Source organism: Phycodurus eques, unplaced genomic scaffold (assembly GCF_024500275.1).
Source record: "Phycodurus eques isolate BA_2022a unplaced genomic scaffold, UOR_Pequ_1.1 contig_90, whole genome shotgun sequence".
In the NCBI taxonomy this organism is placed as follows: domain Eukaryota; kingdom Metazoa; phylum Chordata; class Actinopteri; order Syngnathiformes; family Syngnathidae; genus Phycodurus; species Phycodurus eques.
Window position 1 is genome coordinate 9975 of NW_026904087.1, and position 27406 is coordinate 37380.

Here is a 27406-nt window from a genome sequence, read left to right on the forward strand (position 1 = left end):
TCGCAAGGTCAAGTCCAGATCTGTGTGACAGACCACCAAGGACTCCACGAAAAGAGGTTTGATGAAGATATGATATTGTATTTCAAAATAAAAGTCTCTGAAAACTGCATATTTTGCTGTCATTACCCCTGACTGAAAAAATCTGTTCAATATTTTTAATGAGATATCGCCCAGTTCTGGGGGACACTACTACTTATTTCAAATAAACAATAATTTTGAATGCATCACGAGATTCGAATTAACCTTGCTGGTTGCAATCCTGGCATAGTTTACTTTCTCTCAGAAGTGGACCGGTTGGGTTATAGCAGAGGGCTTATTCAATATAATTATTTTAAATCCAAAGCATTGACGTCCCTGTAGGCCTTTTATTTTGAAGGGGCGGCTGGCTTGACTTCAGTTGGCTCGAGTCTGTGGCCTGTCGCTTTAAATAGTTCTGCCGTAAAGGATCATGGGTAATAAATATAATTTCCCTTCTCGCTCTGCGGGATGAGGGACCATCGTACTTCAGCAAATCTTCCTGAGTTTTGACCGAATGTTGTGAAAACGCCCCTGATCGCGACTTTAGTGGACTAAAACATCATTGGTGCAGTCTTCGTGTCCGGTTGGAGTCGTCTCGTGCACGTCGAAGCTTCTCGGCCTAGCTTAGCTTAGCTTAGCTTGCTCACGAAGAGACGGGTTTGCGATCAACAGCAAGCATAAGGTAAAATGTTCTTCTTTCCGCCACCTACGAGTAAGCAGTGGGGACCTCAATATCTGAGACTAACACTAAAATTAGGTTTAAAAACACCAACAATTACGTTCTAGCTTTGTTTGTCTGAGATACTGAAATAATATTCTGTAACAATGATATTCTGCATCATTGTTATTATCTTAATCTGATTTCTGAATCCTTTTGTTGAATAATGTCTACAATGTTTCATCACAAATTGTCTCTCCTGAAGTAAAAATGTTGCTGTTGTCTTCATCTGTTATCTCTTACAGTGCATAATTACGTTTTACCGTTTCCTTTTGTTGACTTTGGTGCTTTGCCATTTTAACTATCGCACTGTTTAACCCACATTGTCCAAATCTTAATCTTTAATTGTTTCGCATGTTCGATTTGCACTTGCTTTTCTCATCCCGCCAACGTAGAGCGGAAAGTGTTGCGATCGTCGTGTGAAAATGTGTGCAAGAAGGACAGCAGAGTACGAGGAGGAACTTTGGGGCCCAAAAGAGGAGAAGGAGCCACAACGTCAACTGCTGGACGCTGCGTTCAATCTGCAACCTCAAACTGTGCAACGCAGAGCAGGTTGAGTCACTTGTTGCATGCATTCTAATAATTTTTTATTTATTTTTTTCAAGCCCCACAGACTATTGTGTACGATGACGATGTCAACACCAAAATCACCAAAAGAAAGATCAGACTCTCTTCTTTCATCAGTAAAAAAGTCAATCGCTACCTTATACCGTTCTTGAGTAATCAGCAGTCAAATCTCTTTCTGGAGGAAAAAAAACAAAGAAAACAGCCTTTTTGTGAAAGCAGACACATCAAGCAGAACAATGACTTTGACACCAATATTTTTTTTCTTTTGTGAAAACCTCGCACATATGAACATAAAACAACACAAAGAAAGTACAGAAAAACGGACACCCTGCGGAGGAAACTCATTTCGGCCGCTCGTATCCGGGATCTCGTTCTTTCGGTCACGACCCGCAGCTCGTGACCATAGGCGAGGGGAGGAACGAAGATCGACCGGTAAATCGAGAGCTTCGCCTTTCGGCTTAGCTCCTTCTTTACCACAACGGACCGATACAAAGTCCGCATCACTGCAGACGCCGCACCGATCCATCTGTCGATCTCCCGTTCCGTTCTTCCCTCACTCGTGAACACACACATCATCAGCAAAAAGCAGAGATGCAATACTGAGGCCACCAAACCGGACCCCCTCTACGCCTTGGCTGCGCCTAGAAACTCTGTCCATAAAAGTTATGAACAGAATCGGCGACAAAGGGCAGCCTTGGCGGAGTCCAACCCTCACCGGGAACGAGTCCGACTTACTACCGGATATGCGGACCCAACTCTGACTCCGGTCGTACAGGGACCGAACAGCCCGTATCAGTATCAGTACCATACTCCCGAAGCACCCCCCACAGGACCACCCGAGGGACACGGTCGAACGCCTTCTCCAAGTCCACAAAACACATGTAGACTGGTTGGGCGAACTCCCATGCACCCTCGAGGACCCTGCCGAGGGTGTAGAGCTGGTCCACTGTTCCACGGCCAGGACGAAAACCACACTGCTCCTCCTGAATCTGAGATTCGACTTCCCGACGGACCCTCCTCTCCAGCACCCCTGAATAGACCTTACCAGGGAGGCTGAGCAGTGTGATCCCCCTGTAGTTGGAACACACCCTCCGGTCCCCCTTCTTTAAAAGGGGGACCACCACCCCAGTCTGCCAATCCAGAGGCACTGTCCCCGATGTCCACGCGATGTTGCAGAGGTGTGTCAACCAGGACAGCCTCACAACATCCAGAGCCTTTAGGAACTCCGGGCGAATCTCATCCACCCCCGGGGCCCTGCCACCGAGGAGCTTTTTAACTACCTCGGTGACCTCAAACCCAGAGATAAGAGAGCCCGCCTCAGAGAACCCAGACTCTGCTTCCTCATGGGAAGGTGTGTCGGTGGAATTGAGGAGGTCTTCGAAGTATTCTCCCCACCGACTCACAACGTCCCGAGTCGAGGTCAGCAGCAGAGGTCAGCAGCTCCCCATCCCCACTATACACAGTGTTGGTGGTGCACTGCTTTCCTCTCCTGAGACGTCGGATGATGGACCAGAATTTCCTCGGAGCCGTCCGGAAGTCTTTCTCCATTGCCACACCGAACTCCTCCCATACCCGAGTTTTTGCTTCAGCGACCACCAGAGCTGCATACCGCTTGGCCAGCCGGTACCCATCAGCTGCCTCAGGAGTCCCACAGGCCAAAAAGGCCCAATAGGACTCCTTCTTCAGCTTGACGGCATCCCTCACCGTTGGTGTCCACCAACGGGTTCGGGGATTGCCGCCACGACAGGCACCGACCACCTTACGGCCACAGCTCCGGTCGGCCGCCTCAGCAATGGAGGCATGGAACATGGTCCACTCGGACTCGATGTCCCCAGCCTCCCCCGGAACATGAGCAAAGTTCTGTCGGAGGTGGGAGTTGAAACTCCTTCTGACAGGGGATTCTGCCAGACGTTCCCAGCAGACCCTCACAATACGTTTGGGCCTGCCACGTCGGACCGGCATCTTCCCCCACCATCGGAGCCAACTCGCCACCAGGTGGGTGATCAGTTGACAGCTCCGCCCCTCTCTTCACCCGAGTGTCCAAGACATGCGGCCGCAAGTCCGATGGCACGACCACAAAGTCGATCATCGAACTGCGACCTAGGGTGTCCTGGTGCCAAGTGCACGTGTGGACACCCTTATGCTTGAACATGGTGTTCGTTATGGACAATCCATGACGAGCACAGAGTCCAATAACAGAACACCGCTCGGGTTCTGTCGGGGGGGCCGTTCCTCCCGTCCCCCCACCCGAAGGCGGAGGGAGGCTACCCTCTCGTCCACCGGGGTGAACCCCAACGTACAGGCGCCGAGCCGGGGGGCAATAAGTATACCCACACCTGCTCGGCGCCTCTCACCGTGGTCAACTCCAGAGTTGAAGAGAGTCCAACCCCTCTCGAGAGGACTGGTACCAGAGCCCAAGCTGTGTGGAGGCGAGTCCGACTATATCTAGTCGGAACTTCTCGACCTCACACACCAGCTCGGGCTCCTTCCCTGCCAGAGAGGTGACATTCCACGTCCCTAGAGCCAGCTTCTGTAGCCGGGGATCGGATCGCCAAGGTCCCCGCCTTCGGCCACCGCCCAGCTCACACTGCACCCGACCCCAATGGCCCCTCCCACAGGTGGTGAGCCCATGGGAAGGGGGACCCACGTTACCCTTTCGGGCTGTGCCCTGCCGGGCCCCATGGGTGCAGGCCCGGCCACCAGGCGCTCGCCTTCGTGCCCCACCACCAGGCCTGGCTCCAGTGGGGGGGGCCCCGGTGACCCGCGTCCGGGCAAGGGAAAACGAAGTCCATTGGTTGTCGTCATCATTAGGGGTCTTTGAGCCGTGCTTTGTCTGGTCCCTCACCTAGGACCTGTTTGTCATGGGTGACCCTGCCAGGGGCATAAAGCCCCAGACAACTTAGCTCCTAGGATCACTGGGACACACAAACCCCTCCACCATGACAAGGTGACTGCTCAAGGAGGGGGGGATGGATAACCTGTAAGTTTAAAAAAAATACATACGATTACTAGAGAATCCTTTTTATCGATGACGTGTTTTGCAAGGGGAGGCATGGTGAACGACTGGTTAGAGCGTCTGCCTCACAGTTCTGACGACCGGGGTTCGATTCCCGGCCCCGCCTGTGTGGAGTTTGCATGTTCTCCCCGTGCCTGCGTGGTTTTTCTCCGGTTCATTGAAGACTCTAAATTACCCGTAGGTGTGAATGTGAGTGCGAATGGTTGTTTGTTTATATGTGCCTTGCGATTGGCTGTTAACCAGTTCTGGGTGTACCCCTCGTCCCCGTTGATAGCTGGGTTAGGCTCCAGCACTCCCGCGACCCTTGTGAGGATAAGCGGCTCAGAAAAGGGATGGATTGATGGATGGATCGGTGTTTTGCAAGGGTAAAAAAATAAACAAAACATTTCAGTCACAATCCGTAAAGACGTTTGACTCGCGGGTCTTGAATTCCTCCAAGATGGACGAGCTGAAATTGGAAAATTCAAATCAGTACTGGCAACAGATGTTACATTGTAATGTGAACTATCCATCCAGCCGTCCATTTTCAACACCGCTTATCCTGGTTGGGATCGCGGGGCACTGGGGCTTATCCCAGCTGACTTCGGGCGAAAGGCGGACTATACCCTGAACTGGTCGCCAGTCAGTCGCAGGGCAAATATAGACACGGACAACCATTTGCGCTCACGTTCACGCTGTCACTGAGTGGGAACTGAACCCACGCTGCCCGCACCAAAGTCAGGCCTGTAATGTCAACGAGTGGGACTAAATTATGTTTTTATGTAACAAGGATTGAAGGAGCCTGTTTGCTCGCTAAATGTATTAAACGCAAGCTGCAAATGAGTTACCTTCGTCGGTCTTCATTGGAGGGAGCTCGGGATGAAGCTCGGCTTGCTATCCAGAGGGAGTTGACTGTGTGATGATTGCTGATCTCGTTTACTCAAATCCTGGTCGACAGACAATCAGCTGCCAAGCGCCCCGAGAGCATCTCGCCATATGTATGACAAGGCATTTTGGGCGATAGCTTTGGAACAAAGTGATCGGCTCGCAGCGTCATCCTTTATTCTCTTGCATGATCTGCGGCCTCATTCCTGTCGGTTGCAGGAATATTTGTTTTGCCTTGGCGCAATAAACTTGTAGTACCGAAAGCTTTTTTATTTTGTCTTCTCTCTTTTCCGCCATTATCTTTGCACTATACACTGTCTTCTCATTGTCTCTTTTACCCCACCCCCTTCTTTTTTTTCCTCTGAGGAAGGCACGTTCACCTCAAGGCATTGGTGCCCTCTACAGGGTGCAATTCCTCAGTGCAGTTATCCAGAGCCTTGTCGAACACACACAAACTACACGAGACCCTCCACCGCTCATCCCTGTTAAAAAAATTTAAAAAAAACACGCCATTGACGTCTTTAGACAGCATTGGCAGGGAACAGACGGATTCTGAATTACGGCTTTGGACGGCATTGGCAGGGAATGAGTTACGCAACATTTCATTGCAAACACCCACTTGTACAATGAAAAGGTTCTATCATTTTTGGTGTCCGCAACAAATAATAGTGGGTACTAACATTTAGTTATTATAAATGGATAAATGGAATATGTATAATATTCCATTTATCTATATATATAATAATAATATGTATAATATATATGCTGTGCTCCAGTTTTGTATGTGTTATTAAACGTAATAGTCTGGCGACCAAATGTCTCTTTGTTACCAGCTATCAAGCTAAGCTAGGATAAACTATCTTGAAGATTTGAAATGCATCGAGACAAGTTTACCTGGACACCAATATTTGATGAATGATGTTTTAGTACGGTAAAATAGTGATGGATGTCTGTCGAACCTTCAATGCCGAGCAAATTTGGAAAAAAGTATATCTACAGTGGGTGGCATCGTGGACGACTGGTTAGCACATCTGTCTCACAGTTCTGAGGTTTGAGGTTCAAATCAAAGACTCGCCTGTGTGGAGTTTGCGTGTTCTCCGAGCGCCTGCGTGGGTTTCCTCCTGGCACTCCGGTTTCCTCCCACATCCCAAAAACACGCGTGGTACGTTGATTGAAGGCTCTAAATTGCTCGTACGTGTGAATGGTTGTTTGTTTCCATGTGCTCTGCGATTCGCTGGCGACCAGTTCAGGGTGTACCCTGCCTATCGCCCGAAGATAGCTGGGATAGGCTCCAGCACGCCTGTGACCCTAGTGAGGATAAGTGCTACAGAAAATGGATGGATGGATCTGCAGAGGATGTAGTGCAGGGACTCGACTTCGACACTTTGTTTGGCCTCTGAAGACAAACGCATTCTGTGTCAACCTGCATTAAGTTGGTTGTCAGGTTCAAGACACCTAAAACACAAGACAGACACAGAGGTCGTCTGGCCTTGGATGTTTTGGAAATGGGACTTGTTTGTTAAAGAAAGGAGTACAAATAGAACAATCCAACAATTCCCCTGTTTACATAGTGGAACGATGTAACATACCCTCAGCAGTACTACTCTTATGTGGAAGGCTTATAAGAGGATATATAAACAATTTAGTCATGAGCCAAGCATTCTTCACAAAGCAGTACTACTCTTGAGACAGGCCAAAAACCTCCCCATATATTGATCTGAGGAGGGAAAAAGACAAGTCCCGTAACATGCTAAGAGAAAAGACACTGTATATTCTTAATCAATAATTCATCCACCTGGACACGACGTCGTCTTGTGTGTCCAGAACTTCAGGAGTAGGAGCTTCCTCAGAGGTCATCAACATCTGTGATTTCCGGCTGGATGATATTCTTTCCCACCACTCCCGCGACAATCTTGACACACACAGTGTCCTCGTACATGGAATAATACAGCACCCGAAAAGCAATAACAAAGTAACCGCAGTAACAATAGCAATTATAAATGTAATTACAAGGTGTTTTCATCTTCCAAACCACATCGTAGCCCAATCTTCCAGGGGGTTGGAAACGCCCGTTGAATCTGCCATTACAGCAGCCAAAGTTTGTAACCCGTGTAGGGCTCTCGTTACTTTTCCATCCGGGGCTGTGTTGTTGGGAATAAAAGCACAACATTGTGGCGCAACCATTGCACAAACACCATTCTTTTCGGCAAGGATCATGTCAAGGGCCATGCGGTGTAATGGCTTTACTTAACGCCTTCGCTACTGTTAGTGCGTCGGGATGTTTTGTGTTTTTTTTTTTTTTTTGAATAAGAATTAAAGCCATAGGTTGTATAATATTGATTTATCTGTTTTTTTTTTTTTTTTTTAAATAAGAATTAAAATCATAAGTGGTATAATATTGATTTATCTGTCTTACCATCCCTCCAGTTGAGACGTGTTGAACCATGGCTCAATACTGCTGCCCATTTATATAAGTTTTTTTGGTCAGACAGGTTTACCTTTAGGACAATTTTTACATTATTTTTTAACCATTGTTTTTTTTTTTTTTCTTTCAACTTCATTTTCTAGTTTCTTATTATTTTCTAGATTTAGTATTTGCTCTTCCCCTTGTGCTGCAAAGAGATACTGTCTGTACCGGCTGTATGCGCAGTGCGTTTGCATATTGCTAGTTTTTGTTTTATTTTTATCAACGCTTTTTCTGCTTCCTCATTCCACTGTAATGGTGATGTCATCTTTAGGTCTTCACTGTACATGAGTTTGTTTAAAGGTGCAGTTTTTTCTGCATAATTGGGCACCCGTGTCCGACAGTAATTTGTTAGTCCCAAAAATGACATCATCTGTTTTTTTTTTGTTTTTGTTTATGGTTTGGGAGCTTGTAAGATAGCTGTCTTTCTATCTTCTGTTATTGTCCTTCCTCCTTTACTCAAATTATGGCCTAAATATATAACTTGTTCTTTGCAGAATTGGAGCTTAATTTTGCTCACTTTATGTCCCTCGTCTGCCAAGTGTTTTAGGCGAGCCAAAGTATCACTTTCACAGGTACGTTTGTCTGGGGAGGCCAGTAATGTGTCATCTACGTAGAGTAGGATTTGACTTTCCCCAGGGGTTTGGAATTTTGTCATACTGGCACTCATAACCTGTGAATAGATAGTTGGGCTTTCACTTCTGGTCTGTCTGTTTGCATCGTCAGTATTTCCTGAAGATTTTAGAATTTCTTCAGTCCCGTCATATTTTAAAGTCCGTTCCGTTTCCCCTTCGTCTCGGTCTAGTCATGCATCTGTAGTTTTTCTGTCTGGACAATCTCTTGATGTGTCCTTCCTTTCCACAACAGCAACATTCCATTCTGTTCTGTCAGAAACGCTGGGTTGCTCTGTTAATTAACCCTTCCACCCGGTGTCCCAATTTGCGACTATCATGGGCCAAAATCCCATTTGCATCGCTTGGATTCCATGGTCCTCTAATATTATGCCAATCTGGACCCATGGCCGTCAGCCACACTTGTTGGACTTTTGCATCATTTAAGTTATATGATCGGCTTCAATTTTCCAGTTCCTCAACAAACTGGTTTATGTCTGCTTTCAGTCCTTCTAATGTGGAGGCGGTGGTAATTTAGGATAAAGGGGGGGCAGTTACAACTCCCCCGTTTTCACTTATTTCAACAATTCTTTCTCTTCTCCTTGACACTGAGCCTGTCTCATCATCCTCCTTTCTATGGAACATTAATTGTTCTTTTTCCTTCTCTACACATTCTCTCTTTCTTTTCACATTCCCTTTCCTTTCTTATTTGGTCGACATTCTCTTTCTGTTCTCTATCTCCCTCTCAAATTCTCTTTCAGTATTCTGTTTCCTCAAAATCATTTTCCTTCATTTTTTAAGGTTTTTCTTTTGTCTCTTTTTTATATATAATTGATTCCTGCAACGCGGCTATTTTTTGTCTATTTAACCAACCATTAAAGCCGTGTTCAGTTATCCATGTCTCTAAATATAAAATTTTATCAGGATCCTGTTTTTTTTCGTTTATTTTGTTTTTAATTTAATTTAATGAACTTCCAACCTTTACACTGCAGTGTTAAACCTAGTGGTTTCCCATTTCCCGTTTACACTCTCATTCAAACGGTTTTCATTCACACTGGCTCGTCAGAGGACTCCGCCGTCCTATACGGAATTTAACTGCGACGCCACGAAACTTTCCTAGTTTCTTTATTTTACCCGCCATTGACTCGTATTCACAGGGTTTTTGTCTCAGGTTTCGCAAACCTTTTCCTTATTCAGTCATACCTTTTTAAATGAAAACTCAACTCACCCCTGTCTGTCTTCTCAGAGTACCGTCAACCTTTGGATTCCAGCTGGCGGGCCGATTTCAGTCCCGGAAAGGGTTTTTTGGACTCATTTTAAATGGAGTCCGCCACGGCCATGGTCTTTATACTGCAATCCACCCGCCCGCTGGATTCGTCGGGTATGTTGGCATCCGGCTCGAAGGACCAAGTTAATGTCAGGTTCAAGACACCTAAATCAAGACAGACACAGAGGTCGTTCAGTTTCCAGACTTGCAAGGAGAAAACGGCCAAGAGTGTACTGAGTTACAGTCTCCAACCATTTTTCTGAGTTCACTCTGCCGGATTCTCTCTTTTTATTACTTTAGGGCAGTTCCCTTGTTACATATGAGTTACGACGTCAAAAAGGTGGGGGCATACATGCTTGTTGATCAGCACATAACACTCTTCGTTGTGGTTGAGACAGTAGAAGAATGATATACTTCTTATCAAGACACAGGAAGACTCCAGCTCAAATTTGTCCTTGCACCTGCAAGCACATGACTCATCCTGTGGGAGAAAACTTTGCACGCAGTGATAAAACATTTCTCGAACTAGAAGTAAGCAGAAAAGCACAACACATGATAACTTATTTACAATTTTTCCATCATTTGTCTAACATCAAATAAAATACAAACCCAATTCCAATGAAGTTGGGACATTGTGTTAAACAGAATACAATGATTTGCAAATCATGTTCAACCTACATTTAATTTAATACACTACAAAGACAAGATATTTAATGTTCAAACTGATAAATGATTATTTGCTCAAAAAGTTTAACTTAAAATTTTATGGCTGCAACAGATTCCAAAAAAGCTTGGACAGGTTGCAGAAAAGCCTGAGAATGTTGAGGACTGCTCATCAAACACGTGTTTGGAAGATCCCACAGGTGAACAGGCTAATTGGGAACATGTGGGCGCCATGATTGGGTAGAAAAGGAGCTTCCCTGAATGGCTCAGTCGTTCACAAGCCCAGATGGGGCGAGCCTCACCTCTTTGTGAACAAGCGTGTGAGAAAATAGTCCAACAGTTTAAGGACAATCTTCCTCAACGTACAATTGCAAGGAATTTAGGGATTTCATCATCTACGGTCCAAAACGTCATCAAAAGGTTCAGAGAATCTGGAGAAATCATTGCATGTAAGCGGCAAGGCCGAAAACCGACGTTGAATGCTCGTGACCTTCGATCCCTCAGGCGGCGCTGCGTCAAAAACCGACATCGACTGTGTAAAGGATATCAGATTATCTTAGCTCATAAATGCACAGTCTGGTGGTGTCACAGTACCAAAATTCTGACTTTGATACTGTACCTGCTTAGAGTACCTCCATACCAATATTGAAGCGATACCATGGCAAACATCTGTAACATCAGTAAAACCAGCGGAATAAAAACTGAAAAAAACAACTTAATATACCTTTTATTTATTTTTATGAATTCAAAACATTTCAACAAACCTGAAAAAATATCCATCCAAGCTGACAAATTAATGACACAGACATCAAGGCACTACATTTGGAATATTCCTGAAGGTTTGTTTGTTACAAATGTGGTTGGTTTTTTTTCCAATGCCATTTTAATGGCCACAGGCAGTGTCTCTAACCACCACTGTGATCGTGTTCCATTGTTCAACGGTCATCCATAACCACCCACCACCACATGCAGTGAGAGTCATGCCAATATTTACAGCTTTATGGCATCAGATGATATAACCAGGTTTCCCGTGTCTTGTGACAACAAGCTGGCTGGTTGGTTCAGGAAGCAGGAATGCAAAAGTCTCGCAGTTCTTAGGCGTATCCGCTACGCTGGACCGATTCGGAAGTTGTGCTGGGCTATATAAATAAAGACGCAAGATGTTTTCACACATTTGTGGCAAACGGTGCAAAGAATGTGCAACAGCGAATCACCCCAGCAGTGCCTTCGTGTATCAACTCGTGAAAATCCTGCAGACAAGCGCATCGAGGGGAACAACAGATCTCCTCATCGTCAACAGATCATCTCATAAACCTGACTGTTGCACACTGCCGCAAAAGAGTTAATCATCAAGGTCAAGGTTTCGGCTGCAATGAAACCAGAGCAAATGGCTGCTGGATTCCAGGATTATTCGCCAGTCTCTAGGAGATGAAGTAAACCTGTTTAAGGACTAAAATTGAGTGATCTCAACTCATACTGGCCACTCATGTGCCTGAGTAGCATCTGCAATATGCGCACAATCGACATTGTCCCAGATTATCGCACTACGAGTCACTTTAAACTGCATACGTTTCTCAAAGTCTCGGCGCCCTTTGCACAATGGTCATTGCTATTGTTCTGTTCGTCATTTCAAACTGCTCTAATTGCTAGAGGACTCTACACCTTTTTTGCACAATTGTCAATCAGTAAATAAATTGTAAAGGCATTACCAAGTTACTGCCAGCCTTTTATTGCTCAGTGACTTTTTAAAATATCTTTGTCTCAAAAGCTCCAGCTCGGCTCCAACTACCGGAGACAAAAGAAAACTACATAATTTGGTGGGAGGGTAAGGAATGAGGCCGGCACGGTGGGCGACTGGTTAGCACTTCCGCCTCACAGCTCTGAGGACCGGGATTCAAATCCCGGCTCCGACTGTGTGGAGTTTGCATGTTCTCGCTGTGCCTTTGTGGGTTTTGGACCATGTAAACTCCTTCCCCATTTCAATTCTCTGGATTTTTTTACTCGTGGCTAAAACCAGGCCCACTTGGACTTTCTTCCATACTGAACGTTGGTCCTCCCACACTAGATAAGTCATTCTATCAGTGGCTATCTGCCGCAATTGTGAGCTACTTAGTAATAATAACAGCCCATTTCTTCTACAACAATGTGCAGTTGCAGTTAAATATTGTAAGCAAATGAGATTTGACTTCTTTTGTCTTGCAGACGTCAGTGAAGATCTTCATCCAGAGCGGCAGCAGTCAGTGTCCCCTCACATCAAACAGGAAGAGGAGGATGAAGAGGTTCAACACATCAAAGAGGAGGAGGAAGTGTTCCTACTCGTTAAAGAGGAAGAGCAGGAGGAAATCATCAAAGTTCCATCCACTGGTGTCCCTTTGAAGAGTGAAGATGAAGGTCGAAGTGAGGAGAGACGAGGGGCGGAGCCTCCGAGCAGGAACTGCTCAAGTGATGGAGACCACTGTGGAGGATCACCAACAGACGGTGATGATGTTGATGAACAGTCGGAAGGTGATACGACATGTCACACTGCCAACAAATGCTGGAAATGTTCCCAGTGTAGGAAAACGTTTGCTTCTGAGAGCAATTTCAAACAACACATGAAAATACACACAGGAAAGAAAACAAATTCCTGCTCAGTTTGTGGTCAAAGATTCTCGGTCAAGGGAAACTTAAAAACACACGCAAGAACCCACACTGGTGAGAAACCGTTTTCCTGCTCAGTTTGTGGCCAAAGATTCTCTGCAAAGGGAAACTTAAAAATACACACAAGAACCCACACTGGTGAGAAACCTTTTTCCTGCTCAGTTTGTGGTCAAAGATTCACTCAGAAGGCACACTTAAAAATACACACAAGAATCCACACTGGTGAGAAACCTTTTTCCTGCTCAGTGTGTGGTAAAAGATTCAATCAGAAGGGAGATATAAAAATACACACAAGAACACACACTGGTGAGAAACCTTTTTCCTGCTCAGTTTGTGGTAAAAGATTCAATCAGAAGGGTGATTTAAAAATACACACAAGAACCCACACTGGTGAAAAACCTTTTTCCTGCTCAGTTTGTGGTCAAAGATTCTCCGTGAAGGAAAGCTTAAAAATACACACAAGAACCCACACTGGTGAGAAACCATTTTCGTGCTCAGTTTGTGGTCAACGATTCTCTGTGAAGGGAAACCTAAAAATACACACAAGAACCCACACTGGTGAGAAACCTTTTTCCTGCTCAGTTTGTAGTCAAACTTTCTCTGAGAACAGAACCTTAAAGCTTCACACAATAACCCACACTAGTGAGAAACCTTTTTCCTGCTCAGTTTGCGGTCAAAGATTCTCCGTAAAGGAAAGCTTAAAAGTACACACAAGAACACACACTGGTGAGAAACCTTTTTCCTGCTCAGTTTGTGGTCAAAGATTCTCTGTGAAGGCAAACTTAAAAATACACACACTAACCCACACAGGGGAGAAACCTTTTTCCTGCTCAGTTTGTAGTCAAACCTTCTCTGAGAACAGAACCTTAAAAATTCACACAAGAACCCACACTGGTGCGAAACCTTTTTCCTGCTCAGTTTGTGGCCAAAGATTCTATTATAAGTATCAAGTTAAGACACACAAGTGTGCTGGTGAGAAAAGCAGTGATCAAGAAGCTTTTCATGCAAGTGTAAATGTTGAATATACAAGTCATTACTGTGTTACTGACTGACAAAAATCGACATTCTTTTAATCTGTGCAGCAGCTTTTATTGTATCTATCTTTCTATCTTCTTGTCCATGTATTTTCTAAAAGCTCCGTGAGTGTTGAGAATGAACGCTGGTGCCAAAATACATTAAAGGGACAAGCGAAAGGGGGTGGGAAAGCGGGTGGCTATCGCTGAGTTGAGCGGGTCGTCCAGTGACCGAAGGCTCGCCGGTTCGAACCCCGGCTCCGACTGTCCGTATGTGGAAGTGTCCTCGGGCAAGACACCGAACCCTAATTTGCTCCCAGTGAGCCTGGCAGCGCCTTGCACGGCAGCAGCCGCCCAGTGGTCTACGAATGTGTGTGTGAATGGGCGAATGTGAGGCTTTGTCGAGCGCTTCGGGCACTGTAATGGTGTAGATAAAGCGCTATATAGGTGCAGTCCATTTGACATTTACCAAAGGTGAGAACATGAACACTTATTCCATAGTCCTGGACTTATAAATGATGTCTACAGGAAAAAGAAAACCTCCAAAATAAACTTTTAGTATCATTTACGAATGAAATATTTGATTTTCAGTGGGTTTGGGATTCTCTGGCACGAGGCCGATTCGATACGTATCGAGAGGCACGCGTAGTGATTCGATGAAAAAAACAATCTTTACGGGCAGAATAATTCGATTCGATTCGATTCAGTATGGGAGCGATACAATTCTCGATTCGGTGCGGATTTGGTGCAGAAAAAAATGTGATGGCTAACATTTGCAAATGTACTAATTCTCAATTCTAATACCAATTCTCTAAAATATTTGTCTAACCTTATTTTCAAATCTACAGTAAAAGACCACTTAACCCTGAGCATTGTAGCTTTATGGCACTGTAAAAAAAAAAAAAAATAATGACATATTCTTTTATTTAAATATGTAATCATTTAAATAGACCACAACAATAAATGTGGAAGATTTTCTCCCCACAAAGTCTGCACAAGCGACATTTAAAGAGCCTTGAGTATTTCAGTCGTGATTACAGGCCTAGTTCAACTGGCGATTGTTGTCTCGGTTTCGGACATACCTGGCTGTGTGGTTTCTTTTTAGGGTCACACAGTACCAACTTGAGAAGAAGCATTAGTTTGCTGAGTTACAGCCCAAGGAAATTGCCGAGGTGTACCTCGCTTTGCCATATTGTTTGCAATCTGTGTCGCACATATCGCCGCCGGCTCCGTTGTCGACTGCCGACTTGAGATAAGGCCCGTAACGTGACGTCGCGTTCAATGTTTACAACTGCTGGGGGGGAACGCCACTTTGCTCTCGCCATGACTACGGAAGTAGCTTAACTACTGAAAAACGATTTGCTATTATAATAGTGACGCTACGGAGAAATGTAGTTAAGGTAGTAGTGTCGCTAGTATCCAGCACTGCTGTGTTTGGTTGTAAACGTAACATTACCTCCGGAGCACATTGCGAGACCTCTCGCACTTGTTTTATGAGATGAAAACCATAAATCCTCAGGCTACCGAATCGTCGCCTTGCGATATATCGGCGACGCAGCCGTCCAACGTACGCATCGAATTACTGCCCGGTTTTGTATCGACAACGGAGTCTGCTACCGATACGGCCGTATCTCTCGGCTTGAACGGATATTCGCTCACACTCGCAACCCTAATTTTCAACCATATTTTGGCCCACCCGCATTTTGGACACTTCAGCCTGACACATAACAAGCAGGAGCCAATTGCAGTTCCTTATTGAACTTCTGCTTCCCATTTTTGCCCCGATTGAAATCCTGGGTGTATTTTTTTTATACAATGAGTGAAAAGTGTGTAATATGTTAGAAGGCTTGTTTTAAAACATCGCCCGTTGAAATGGGGCCACACGGTGGACGACTGTGGTTAGCATATCTGCCTCACAGTTCCGAGGACCGGGTTTAAATCCCGGTCCCGCCTGTGTGGAGTTTGGATGTTTTCCCCGTGCCTGTATGGGTTTTTGTCCGGGTACAACGGTTTCCTCACTAAAACGTGCACGGTAGGTCGATTGAAGACTCTAAACTGCCCGTAGGTGTGAATGTGAGCGTGAATGGTTATTTGTTTATATGTGCCCTGCGATTGGGTGCGCCGCCTCTGGCCCGAAGATAGCTGGGATAGTCTCCAGCACGGGCGGCCATGACCCTAGTTGAGGATAAGCGGTACAGAAAATGGATGGATGGACTGTTGAGGAAAGACGACAGCCACGTCATCCCACATGAAATAATTGTTGCAGATTTATTTCCTCACAAATCAGCAACATTTTGAATTCATTGCAACACTAATGTATAGTATATGTATGTATAGATCACAAAGGCGTTTCTGTAGACGAAATTGTGTGACAGATGTGGACTTCGGTTGGCTGTCGTAGCATCGGACGACCCATAACGAAGGTCTCCTGTCCCGAAACCGTGGCTGATCTGATTTAAGCTTATCTGATCCATCAAAACAAAAAATATTGGGCTGATTGTTGTAATATTTTCAGAGGTTTAAGCTGCCACGGGTAGAGTTGTTCGCAATGTAAGATATAATACGAACTCGAACATAGCGGTGTTTGGAAACTCAAGCAAGCTGTATTTAAAATAATATAGATATATTTCCTGAAAAGAATTTTGAAGGTGGCGGGATTCCAGCTGACAGCTATGTTTATATAAAATATGTCTATTATGGCAATGAAAAAGGGGCGTTCAAAAAGGAATGAGTTATTTACCAATTGCTTCAAAACGTTTTGATATTAGTGGAAATGACTGCCCGTTTAATTTTCGAGAGCAAAAAAAAAAAGACATGAAATTACCTTGTTAGTGAAATATGGACCACGAAGACCCATACTTCCTTTGAGCAATGCATGCATTTTGTCAAATGTTTTAGTGATGTCAACATCAAATAAGTAAATGATTGATTGAAATAGACTGTAAAAAAATACTTTGACTTTTGGTGCTAAACTGTAAAGTGTGTATATATATATATATATATATATATGTGATCCTTAATAAAGTGCACTGCTTAAAACCGTGAGGGTGACTCCATTTACTTGTCTATCAAATCCATTTTCCCCATTAAAAAGAATTGAAATGTCTTTATCCATCGGAAACCCGCCAAAAACAAAATGCTCGCATCTTAAAGCAAAAAAATTGCCGAAGCAACAAGGCCTAAGTGGAAAAACCGCAAATTAGGGTACTGCGGAGGATCACAAGCAGACGGCCTCTTAGCTCCACTGTCAGATGGTGACGACATGACGTCACACTCTCCTCACCCCCCCCCCCCCCCCCCCAGCTTTATTAAACGATTCCACGATTGTCATAATGTTTCACGTTAACACCACTAGCGCAAAAGACGAACACAACCAAAGTTGTCGGGGTGAAATTCAGAATTAAAAACTGCAGTGCTCGTCAGCAGGTTGATTTGTTTTGCTTTGTGTCGGGAGCAGAAATTTGACTTCGAATACAGTAGAATTCATTTATTTGACTTGTGCCAAAAACTGAATCAACCAGATACGTAACTGAGTTGTATGAGAAGATAGATCAAAATGTCTGCAAGGACAGCAGAGTATGAAGAGGGAACTTTGGGAACCAAAAGTTACTAAACGAAATTGAAACCATTCAAAGAGGAGCTTAAGCGAATTAAAAGCATGGACAAATCTGTGCAATGTGAGAGAGTTACATATTTACATAATGCAAGACATTCCAGCGGCACGGTGCATATTTTTGTCTTTGGGATATTTTGTTAAAAAAAAAAAAAAAAAAAACCCTCAATTGTCTGTCGTTGTGAATGTGAGTGCAAATGGCTATTTGTTTATGTGCCCTGCGATTGGCTGGCGACCAGATCAGGGTGTGTCCCGCCTCTCCGGCTCGCACGTGACCATAGCGAGGATAAGCGGAACGGCAAATGGATGGATGGATGACATTCCGTCGTAGTATAAAGTGAATAAAAAGTTCCTAGCAGGCTAAAAACACAGCCAGTGGTCATGTACAGTATATGATGAGATTGCACTTTGATTATTTATGACTGTATTTATTTAATTGATGTATTTTATATTTAGATTCAAAGACTGTTTGAATAGCGTTCTTTGATCCTTGAATACAATTCTTCTTCTGTAAAATACAACTGTTGAACACAATCAAAACTGACTCATCGATCGTCACAGGGATATTTCTTATATAGTTAAGTGAAGTGAAGTAAAATTGAAAAACTACTTGTAGTCCGTGTTTGTCCATCTTCGCACCAGTGACTCCTCGAAATGTGGCTGCACACGTGAGCAGAGGTTATGTAAGCCACCACAGGAAGTAAATACAACCGCGTTAAGTGAGTGGAATTTTTTTTTTTTTAACGCTTTAAATAAGGTAAATTTATCGCCAAAGTGAATGCTTTAAATTTGACAGCCAGATTTTTTTTATTTTTTTTTAAATCAGTGATAATGACAGCGAAATATGCAGATTTCAGGGGACTTTCAGGGAATCAGATGTTCTTGGTTGCTCTAATGTCCCACAGATCTGGACTGGTCTTGCGATACTAATAGGATTATTACTATTTTTTTTGTATTTTTTTATTTTTTGAAAAAACATATACTTGGAGTCATGAGTGCAGATTTCTAGATTTCTTCTTTCCGAGTGGAGGCTGGCTTGACCGCAGTTGACAGCCCTCACTCGGCTCGAGTCGGTGGCCTGTCGTCTTAAATATTTCTGCCGTAAAGGATGCTGGGTAATGCATCTCCTTTCCCTTCTCGCCATGCGGGAGGAGCGACGATCGTGCTTCAGCAAATCTTGCTGAATTTGGACCGAATGCTGCGAATCGTCGACGCGTGACGCCCCTGATCGCGACTTTAGTGGACTAAAGCATCATTCGTGCCATCTTCGGGTCCGGTTGGAGTCGCCTCGTGCACGCGGAAGCTTCTCGGCCGAGCTTAGCTTAGCTTAGCTTAGCTTAGCTCAGTTTCGTTTCGCTTAGCTTAGCTTGCTAACCAAGAGACACGTTTGGGATCGACACTGAGATCAAGCGTCAGGTAAACTGCTCTTCTCTCCGCCACCTACTAGTAAGGAGTGGGGACCACAATATGTAATACTAACACTAAAATTAGGTTTAAAAAAACAAAACACCAACAATTACATGCTATCAGCTTTGTTTGTCTGAGATACTGAAATAATATCCTGTAACAATTATTATCTTAATCTGAATTCTGAATCCTTTTGAAGAATAGTGTCTATAATGTTTGAACACAATCCCCCCCCCCCCCCCAAATTAGCCCTCTCCCTTCTGTCTGATGTTTCTTAACAATGCTTAATTAATTGCACGTTCTACCGTTTTCTTGTTGTTGACTTTCATGTGCTTTGCCATTTTAACTATCGCACTGTTTAACCCACATTGTCCAAATCTTAATCTTTAATTGTTTCGCATGTCCGATTTGCACTTGCTTTTGTCATCCCTCCGAAGTGTTGCGATCGTCGTGTGAAAATGTGTGCAAGAAGGACAGCAGAGTACGAGGAGGAACTTTGGGGCCCAAAAGAGGAGAAGGAGCCGCAACGTCAACTGCTGGACGCTGCGTTCAATCTGCAGCCTCGAATTGTGCTACGCAGAGCAGGTTGGGTCACTTGTTGCATGCATTCGAATTTGAATGATCTATCTGTGTTTATTTATGGGCCCCGCTCGATGATACATTTAACATAACATTGTTGACATCCAATAATGTTTACCATGTGGGCAGGGGCGGAGCTACGTAGTACCGCTGCCACCCGAGATGGGGCTGGCCACCCCCAAATCAAACAACCGTTAGCAGAAAGTCTTCTTGATACTCGCGCGTACGGCGACCCGAGTCTGTCGATCTTGGAGCCCTACTGGTTTTATATTTCATTAGCATTTATTTATTGTATTCAGGATCTAAACCATTCATCCATCCATTTTCAATACCGCTTTATCCTCACAAGGGTCGCGGGTGTGCCCCGCCATATTCAGGTGGGAGGCGGGGTACACCCTGAACTGTATACCATTTGAATCTTGCGCATATGTAATTAGGGTTTTTTTCTTTGTTACGTTGAAGTTGGTTTGCAAGAAATTTTCCTGATTTGTTATTGTGGGCAAAAGGAGTGTACCTTCTTGGCTGTTGTAATAGGAACTCCGTTCTTTTTGATAATATGCAATCAAGTTGTTGTTTAGCATTATAAGGTTGGTTCCTCAGTAGGTCTGTCGGCTTCATTGCGTATTCCTCCGTGAGTTGTTTGATGTTCACCTCCAATTGGCTTTATAATTTTTGTTAGTTTTTTTTCTTGTAGAGTACGAAATTATTTGGACTCTTAATTACAGCCTTCCCTGTTTCCCCAAATTAAGGATGGGGATACAGTTGTGGAATCATTCATATCTAGAGAATCTTCCCATTCCTTCCTTTACAAATGTATTGAATTCTGGATCTTTCAGTTGAAAAGTATTAAAGCGGAGAAGGTATCGCGTTGGATTCAAGTTTGAGACGGAGAGAAATTGGAGCATGATCGATAATTATTATTGAATGTGTTTTGGAAGTGCCGTTTTAAGAAATGTAGTTATTTCTGAGAACGTAGTAAATTCTAGAGAAGGAGCGGTGAACTAACGTGGCTTCCCTTTTTGTATGATTTATTTTATTTTATTTTATTTTATTTTTGCTCCGTATGTCAGCGAGTCCGCATTCGTGCATATATTCATCTAATATTTGGGAATACTGGTTGTTTGGATTAAAGTTTTTGGGGGGGAGCGGTCTATGGTTGGATAATACTATATTAAAGTCACCACCGATAATAATTGTTAAATTAGTTGACAAATTGGTCAGATGTAAAAAAAAAAATTAAAAAAAAATTGTGTGAATAAAAGTTCGATCATCAATATTAGGGGTGTATAAATTAACTGTGTATAATTTGTTAAATATAGTTGAATGAACAATTATGTATCGCCCCTCTGGGTCAATTATTGTGCTATTTAGTCAAAAGTAGTCCATTATGGATTTGTATTACGACTCCTCGGCTTCTGTTATAGCTAGCTGAAAAGGACTGACTGAAATTTAAATCTGATTGGAAATTTTGACAAATGGTTTCTTGTATGAAGAAGAGAATTTTTTTTAAGTGAATGTGGGATGTGTTATCATCTATATGTATGTGGGAAAGGTTGATAACTCTCGGAAATATTGTCTGTGGACTTTCTTACTGTGTAGCTGGTAATATGAAGTTGTGTTTGGGAGATATGTATTGAATGCGTTTTATGAGTTCAGCATGGGAAAAAAAACATGAAAAGGGAAGACAAGGTAATATATCACGAGTGAAGAATGGAAGCACAAGTAGCATTCGAACTACATTTGCGTACGGGGGGAGGGGACATAAAGAAGGGGGGGGGGGGGGGAAAGTACCAAAGAGAAACAAGGGAAATGACCCATGTCAGTGAGTGGAGGGTGCAATAGGATGTGCGCAATTCCCTTTTTTTCCCCTAAACAAATTACTAAACGTTTTTTCTACACTATATACCAACTAGAGCATATTTGAAAAGAATACTCTATGAGAAGAGCCGAAGGGGTGACTTTTGTCATCGCTTTCATGGCTGACTGAAGTTCAGCATTGTCTTATTTTAGCTCTCTGGCTTGTTGGTGTGGGAACTCCAAGCTGGTTTTGAGCTCCTTAATCCCCTGGTGTAATAGAGCGAGAAGTGATCGCTTAATTGTCAATGGAGGAGAGGACTTGAATATGGGCGTCGGGAGAGCAAAGTTGTAAATCGTCAGCTGCTAGTAGACAAGTTAGCTTTTCATTTTTTCAGCGGATTGCTGCGATCGTCATGGTGGGCTCCGCTAGCTTGCATGACGAAGCGATCGAAAGAAGAAAAAAAAGTAATCAATAATAATCAGCCTCCTAATAAGAGAAAAAAACAATGGATGAGGAGGAAATGAAGTTGCTAATTACAGTCGCTAATCTGATTTTGCAGCGTAGCCGTCAAAATTTCGCCTGGGAAATCTCGCAGTCTCTCACGGTGTCGGAGCATGTCGCACGTCACCTCTGGATCCGTCCAAACAATCCAGTCTTTTGAGTGAACGTACTGAAGAACCACTTCATGAATTGATCCGTTCCTTGCTCACTTTAGTTGAGCACAGCCGCGAGCCTGTGGCCAGCACAAAAGTCGCCCGCAAAACGGCACCACATTCGCAGAAGCCGACAACCGTGTCGGGGGCTTCATGGGGCGTTGCGGTGTCTATATTTTGCTGAACAGCAGCTATGACGCTACATCAAAATGTTCTCACATGAAACCGGACGGACCGTGGTGCAAAAAAAGATTTGGGTTCACGGTCCAAGTAAAGTGTGCAAAATCAGCTGACCGCAGTGTCCCATTCTGCAAGTCAGGGGCGGTGCTACCTTAAATGGCACCCTGTGCAAGATCCCTCGATGCCCCCTCCCCAATCATCTTTCTCCTCCTCATCAATGCTAATAACGTACTATAGGCTGGCTAGTGGTGGGAAAGTCAAGCCTCATGAAGCACTGATTATATCGTCATTACAATAAAATATGGAGATGCTCTCCCCCACACTCTAAAACGCATTCCAAATTAACCCAAAGAATAAATGCAAATTACATTTAAGGGTTAAATGTTGTTTGGTTGTCGTTGGCTCAGAATGCGTTGAGACGCCATTAGCCAGTGACACACACTGAAAGACGACGAGCCAATGAAAAGCTTCAAAACATTTTGAAGGAATGAAGCTTCGAACGTCATCGGTCACGTGACAATGGTGTTTTGATACAAGCTCCAACACAAGTGTTTCGAATCGCTCCTCTTCAGGAAGAGTGACATAAGCCCCAAAGCCTCGGGATCATTTGCCCATAACTAAGGCTGGCACAACCACGGTCCTTCCCTTTTGCCATTATTCATCCATGCATCCGTTTCCCGTACCGCTTTATCCTCACAAGGGGTCGCGGGCGTGCTGGAGCCTGCCTATCCCAGCCATCTTCGGGCAAGAGGCGGCGTACACCCTGAACTGGTCACCAGCCAATCGCAGCATTTTGCCAGTAATGACAAATAAATAACATGACAATTTTCTCGTGGGGTGATAAAATATGTATCTATAATGAATTAATTATGATTAAAGTCAGTCTATTATTACATACGTGTATATATGCAAGTTATGAAATAATGCGTCTATAAATAAATGTATTTCTACAGGTATGTATGTACAGGCTATTTCCTGCACTAGCTGTGAACTGGACAAGACGACTAATTATAAAATGTTGAGCACGTAAAAAGAGTCCTTTACTCTTTTATTTGTACATAAAACTCATCTGGCTTTCTCATTAACCTTAAATATAAACCATAATGCAGAACATTAAAATATTTGTGTTTGTCTTCTTGTCTTTCAGACATCACTGAAGATCTTCGTACTGGGGGGCAGGAGCCAGGGCCCCCTCACATTAAAGAGGACGTGGAGGACGAAGAGGTCCACCACATCAAAGAGGAAGAGGAGCACATTTGGATTAAAAAGGAGAAGGGAGAAGCATGCCCCCACATCAAAGAAGAGGAGGAGCCTATTGCGATTAAAAAAGAAGAGGAAGAAGTGTGCCCCCACATCAAAGAGGAAGAGGATATCAGCAAGTTTCTATCGACTGATGTCCCTTTGAAGAGCGAAGATGAAGGTCAGAGTGAGGAGAGCAGAGGGGCGAAGCCTCCAAGCCGCAGCTCAGGCCAACACGTGACAACAGAAGCTGATGGAGACCACTGTGGACGATTACAAGCAGACTGCCTCTTAGCTCCACTTTCAGATATTGTTGGCATGACGTCACACTCTCTTCACACTGATGTTTATAACCGGAAGTCCGAAGGTGACATGACGTATCACACTGACAACAAGCAATGGAAATGTTCTCATTGTGGGAAAACATTTTCTAAAAAGAGCAAGTTCAAAGAACACGTGAGAACACACACTGGGGAAAAACCTTTTTCCTGCTCAGTTTGTGGTCAAAGATTCACTCGGAAGGGACACTTGAAAAGACACACAAGAACTCACACTGGGGAGAAACTTTTTTCCTGCCCAGATTGTGGTCAAAGATTCACTCAGAAGACAAACTTAAAAAAACACACAACAACACACACTGGTGAGAAACCTTTTTCCTGCTTAGTTTGCGGTCAAAGATTCTCTAAAAAGACGAGTTTCAAAATACACGCAGGAACCCACACCGGTGCGGAACCTTTTTCCTGCACAGTTTGTGGTCAAAGATTCTCTGTGAAGGAAAACTTAAAGATTCACACAAGAACCCACACTGGTGAGAAACCTTTTTCCTGCACAGTTTGTGGTCAAAGATTCACTCGGAAGGGAAACTTAAAAAAGCACACAAGATCCCACACTGGTGAGAAACCTTTTTCCTGCTCCAAGCTGGTTTTGAACTCCTTAATCTCCTGGTGTAATAGATCGAGAAGTGATAGCTTCTTGTCAGTGGAGGAGAGGACTTGAATATGGGCGTCGGGAGAGCAAAGTTGTAAATCTTCAGCAGCTAGTAGATGAGTTAGCCTTTCATCTTTTCAGCGGATTGCTGCGGTCCTAGTACTAGCTGTGAACTGGCCCAGACTAAGACTAATAATAAAAATGTAAAGCGCATGTAGAGAGATCGCAAAAGAGAAGAGAGCTATGGAACGGACACGCCATTAAAGATGACACCCAGTAACCCCCAGTCTCGTGCTATTCTGCATACCCGCCCCTTTTGGGTGCCTGACAAGACATCGACAGAAAGCCTGTTTGTACCTATCAAAGGAGAAGCATGCGCTTTAACTCGGCACACAGACGCCAAATGAATTACCAGCCGGTCCGAAGTAGCTCATCAAAGCTGAGACGCTGACAACTGGTTTTTCACTCGGACGCGAAGTTAATTCACTTTCACCCGCAGCCAGCCTGAAGAGTCTCACCAGCAAAGACTTCTTTTTTTGGGCTGGGGACACTGGCTTGATGACCGAGCAGGTGAGGAACCCGCTGTTTGGTGGCTTTTGATTACGCAACGGTGACATTTGTTCCTTCTGTCTGGGACAATGGATGGAACACTGGCGAAACCCACAGGTGGCGGAAAACTTACTGCAACTCCGGAGGAACGACTCGCAATCTTCACTGGATTTGAATGTTATATGAGAATTAAAGAACGCCTTAGTGTTAACATCGCAATAGCACCACCGGTGATTGTATTTCTGCAAATTTGAATGCCTGATGTTAAATCTTTTTGTCAACTGAACTGGGTGAGACGTTTCACCCCACGCAACACAAATATGCCGCATTGCAAATATTAGTCTTCTCAACAACCACATACAATTGAAACATTCCTTAGAGGGATTAAAGAGGATGTGTGCGTGACAATGCAATGCTGGAAATTGGTCTCGTTATCCCAAATCCGACAATGAGTATTTTATCCCACTGGTTTTAAACCACAAAATAATCCTTTTTTTTTTTCTGGCACCTGACCTGACCCTAACCTCAGAGTACAAGCACGTACGGTTTTCACTGCCGTCCACTTTCCTGTAGCGAAGCTGGTGCGTGCGGCGCAAACGTCACGACAAGAAAAATGTCAAAAGCGCATTTTAAAGGCAACGTTTCGAGCCAGTTCTAATTTGCATCGGATTTGTGATGTCGGGGGGGTATTCACCGGTGCCCTGGTCCGAGCTGAAATATGTGCTGAAACGGAATTTTCATCATTTTACATGTCAGTTACTCAACTTGAATAATTGCATTTAAAAAAAAAAAAAAAAATGGTGACTAGTTACATTTGGGGAAAAAAAGCAAATGTTAATTTGGAGCTGAAGTCCAATGAACGAAATGTAATTCCGTTTCTCCGAGATGACATTTGATCCTCGCTGTAAATTCAACTCGATATATGTTCACATTCAGTGCTCAAAATTGAAATTCAGTTCTCTAAATTAAATTTCCAATTAGCTATGGCAACAGTGCCCCTTTTTTTGTTTTTTGAGCAAAGAAGATTGTGACTGGCCTGACTGTGAACACAATCTCCAAAGCGGCTCTTAACCTTCATGCCACCTTTCCTCGACTTTTGCCGAACATGTTATTTCGTGTTTGGCAAAGAGTGAATTCGACTCCAGCGTGAAACTCCGCTTTGGAGCTGAGGCCGCGACGCATCGTACTAACCACTGGGAGCGTAGCTATTCCGTTCGGCAGTAATTCGATTCGTATGATTCGTGGTTGCTGATTCTGTGCAACGATACGATCCGAAATCAGTGTTTGGAAATCAATTAAGCAAATTTCTAGCCCAAACATTTAACCTGCGTGACTGTGAAATAAAGACCTCGATTCTGGACCGCGCAGGTGAAATTTCCTAAATTGCTTTTGTTTCTTGTAGAGGTATCAGGTCAAATTGTTTAGGGGAAGAAAATAAACTATAAAGAACCATTACGGCAAATGCCAATGATGGCACATACGATCACACTTTATTTGAATAAAGTGTACATGACATCTCTTCAGGTTGGGTTAACCCTAACCCTGCCTGCTCGATGCTCCCTTTGAGTACTTTGGTCTGTCTCAAAGTAAAGTGTCTGTGTTAGTGTTTTGCCGAAGTACAGTATGTCCGTGATGGAATTTTGTACCGCGGCTCAAATGTTTCCTAACCTTTTAGGTCTCGATCGTGTTCCGATGAAGAAAACGTGGCTGAAATGTCTCACGAATTGATGTTTGGCCTCTTCTTGCTTCGGGCGATTGTGGCTTTTCATATTACTTACATTTCATGATGTGTCGATGACGGCGGCGGTCAGGAAACAGTTTCATGAAATGCCAGTCCTGTTTTTTTCCCTTGATAGTTTTTTTTATCACTGCAAAACACAAATGCTTCCGTAGTTCTGATTTAAACTTAGCCGGACGCTCTCTGACATCGAAAAAAACAAGAGCAGTTCAGTTGACTCAACATTTGCAGATTCCACTCATCAAGTTTTGCGTTCTGCTCAGCGGCTGAGCAGAACCGTCATATTTCCACTTTTCACCGAAAGCCCAAACGTCTCTTCGCTATCTAGTTCGATCAATCATTGGCTCATTTTCAAACATTGGACAAAAGTATTTTCATGTGTCGTCTCAAAATGCTCTGAAAAGCAAATATTTTCCCACACTGAGAACTTTTCCTTGGTTTGTCTTCAGTATGACATGATAAATGTTCCTGTCACCTTCAAACTCGACATCATCATCATCATCATCCGTGCCAGGGGTGTGTGAGCTCATGTCATCAATATCTGATCTTTATCAGATCATCATTAAACTGCTCTTTATATATATATATATGGTCCGTTGAGAAATGAAAAGACGGGTACAAGATATATCACTTCAGAAGCAAGTCAGGTTACGCTAAGGTGGACAGAGAGAGTGTGAGTGAATTGCTCGTGTGTGAGCGGGTTACCCTGTGATTATTGCACATTTGTTGCCGTTGTGTTTTGGTGTACGCGGTGTCCGCGGAAGAACCGCAGGGCACAGAGAATGACACTGTGGTGGTGGAGTGTCACCCAGAGATGGACTGGAGTGATCCTGAAAATAGTTCTTTCATATCAATGGTAATGACAGTGAAATATGCAGATTT

General features: G+C 43.9%; 2 protein-coding genes across 3 annotated transcripts; both read left to right on the forward strand.

The window, feature by feature from the left end:
• The first annotated feature begins 446 nt into the window (after nucleotides 1–446).
• On the forward strand, nucleotides 447–16666 carry LOC133398369 (gastrula zinc finger protein XlCGF57.1-like). 2 transcript variants are annotated; one of them, XM_061669950.1, is made up of 3 exons: nucleotides 447–700; nucleotides 1132–1288; nucleotides 12391–16666. In XM_061669950.1, exons 2-3 carry the CDS (start codon nucleotides 1162–1164, stop codon nucleotides 13878–13880), a joined length of 1617 nt encoding a protein of 538 aa, XP_061525934.1. In that variant the 5' UTR covers nucleotides 447–700; nucleotides 1132–1161; the 3' UTR covers nucleotides 13881–16666. The 2 variants fall into 2 exon arrangements, with proteins under 2 accessions (XP_061525934.1, XP_061525935.1); XM_061669951.1 differs by having other exon boundaries at nucleotides 447–1288.
• A 1918-nt stretch (nucleotides 16667–18584) lies between these two features.
• On the forward strand, nucleotides 18585–27006 carry LOC133398370 (oocyte zinc finger protein XlCOF8.4-like). Its single transcript, XM_061669952.1, has 3 exons — nucleotides 18585–18870; nucleotides 19299–19446; nucleotides 23219–27006. The coding sequence occupies exons 2-3, from the start codon at nucleotides 19320–19322 to the stop codon at nucleotides 24304–24306; spliced, it is 1215 nt and encodes a 404-aa protein (XP_061525936.1). The 5' UTR covers nucleotides 18585–18870; nucleotides 19299–19319; the 3' UTR covers nucleotides 24307–27006.
• Nucleotides 27007–27406: the final 400 nt, after the last annotated feature.

What these genes read in the sequence shown, in the direction of transcription:
- LOC133398369 (XM_061669951.1), top strand. Translation starts at nt 1,162, where the DNA reads ATGTGTGCAAGAAGGACAGCAGAGTACGAGGAGGAACTTTGGGGCCCA. An exon ending in AACTGTGCAACGCAGAGCAG is followed by an intron (nt 1,289 to 12,390) that starts GTTGAGTCACTT and finishes TTTGTCTTGCAG; the next exon opens with ACGTCAGTGAAGATCTTCAT.
- LOC133398370 (XM_061669952.1), top strand. Translation starts at nt 19,320, where the DNA reads ATGTGTGCAAGAAGGACAGCAGAGTACGAGGAGGAACTTTGGGGCCCA. An exon ending in AATTGTGCTACGCAGAGCAG is followed by an intron (nt 19,447 to 23,218) that starts GTTGGGTCACTT and finishes CTTGTCTTTCAG; the next exon opens with ACATCACTGAAGATCTTCGT.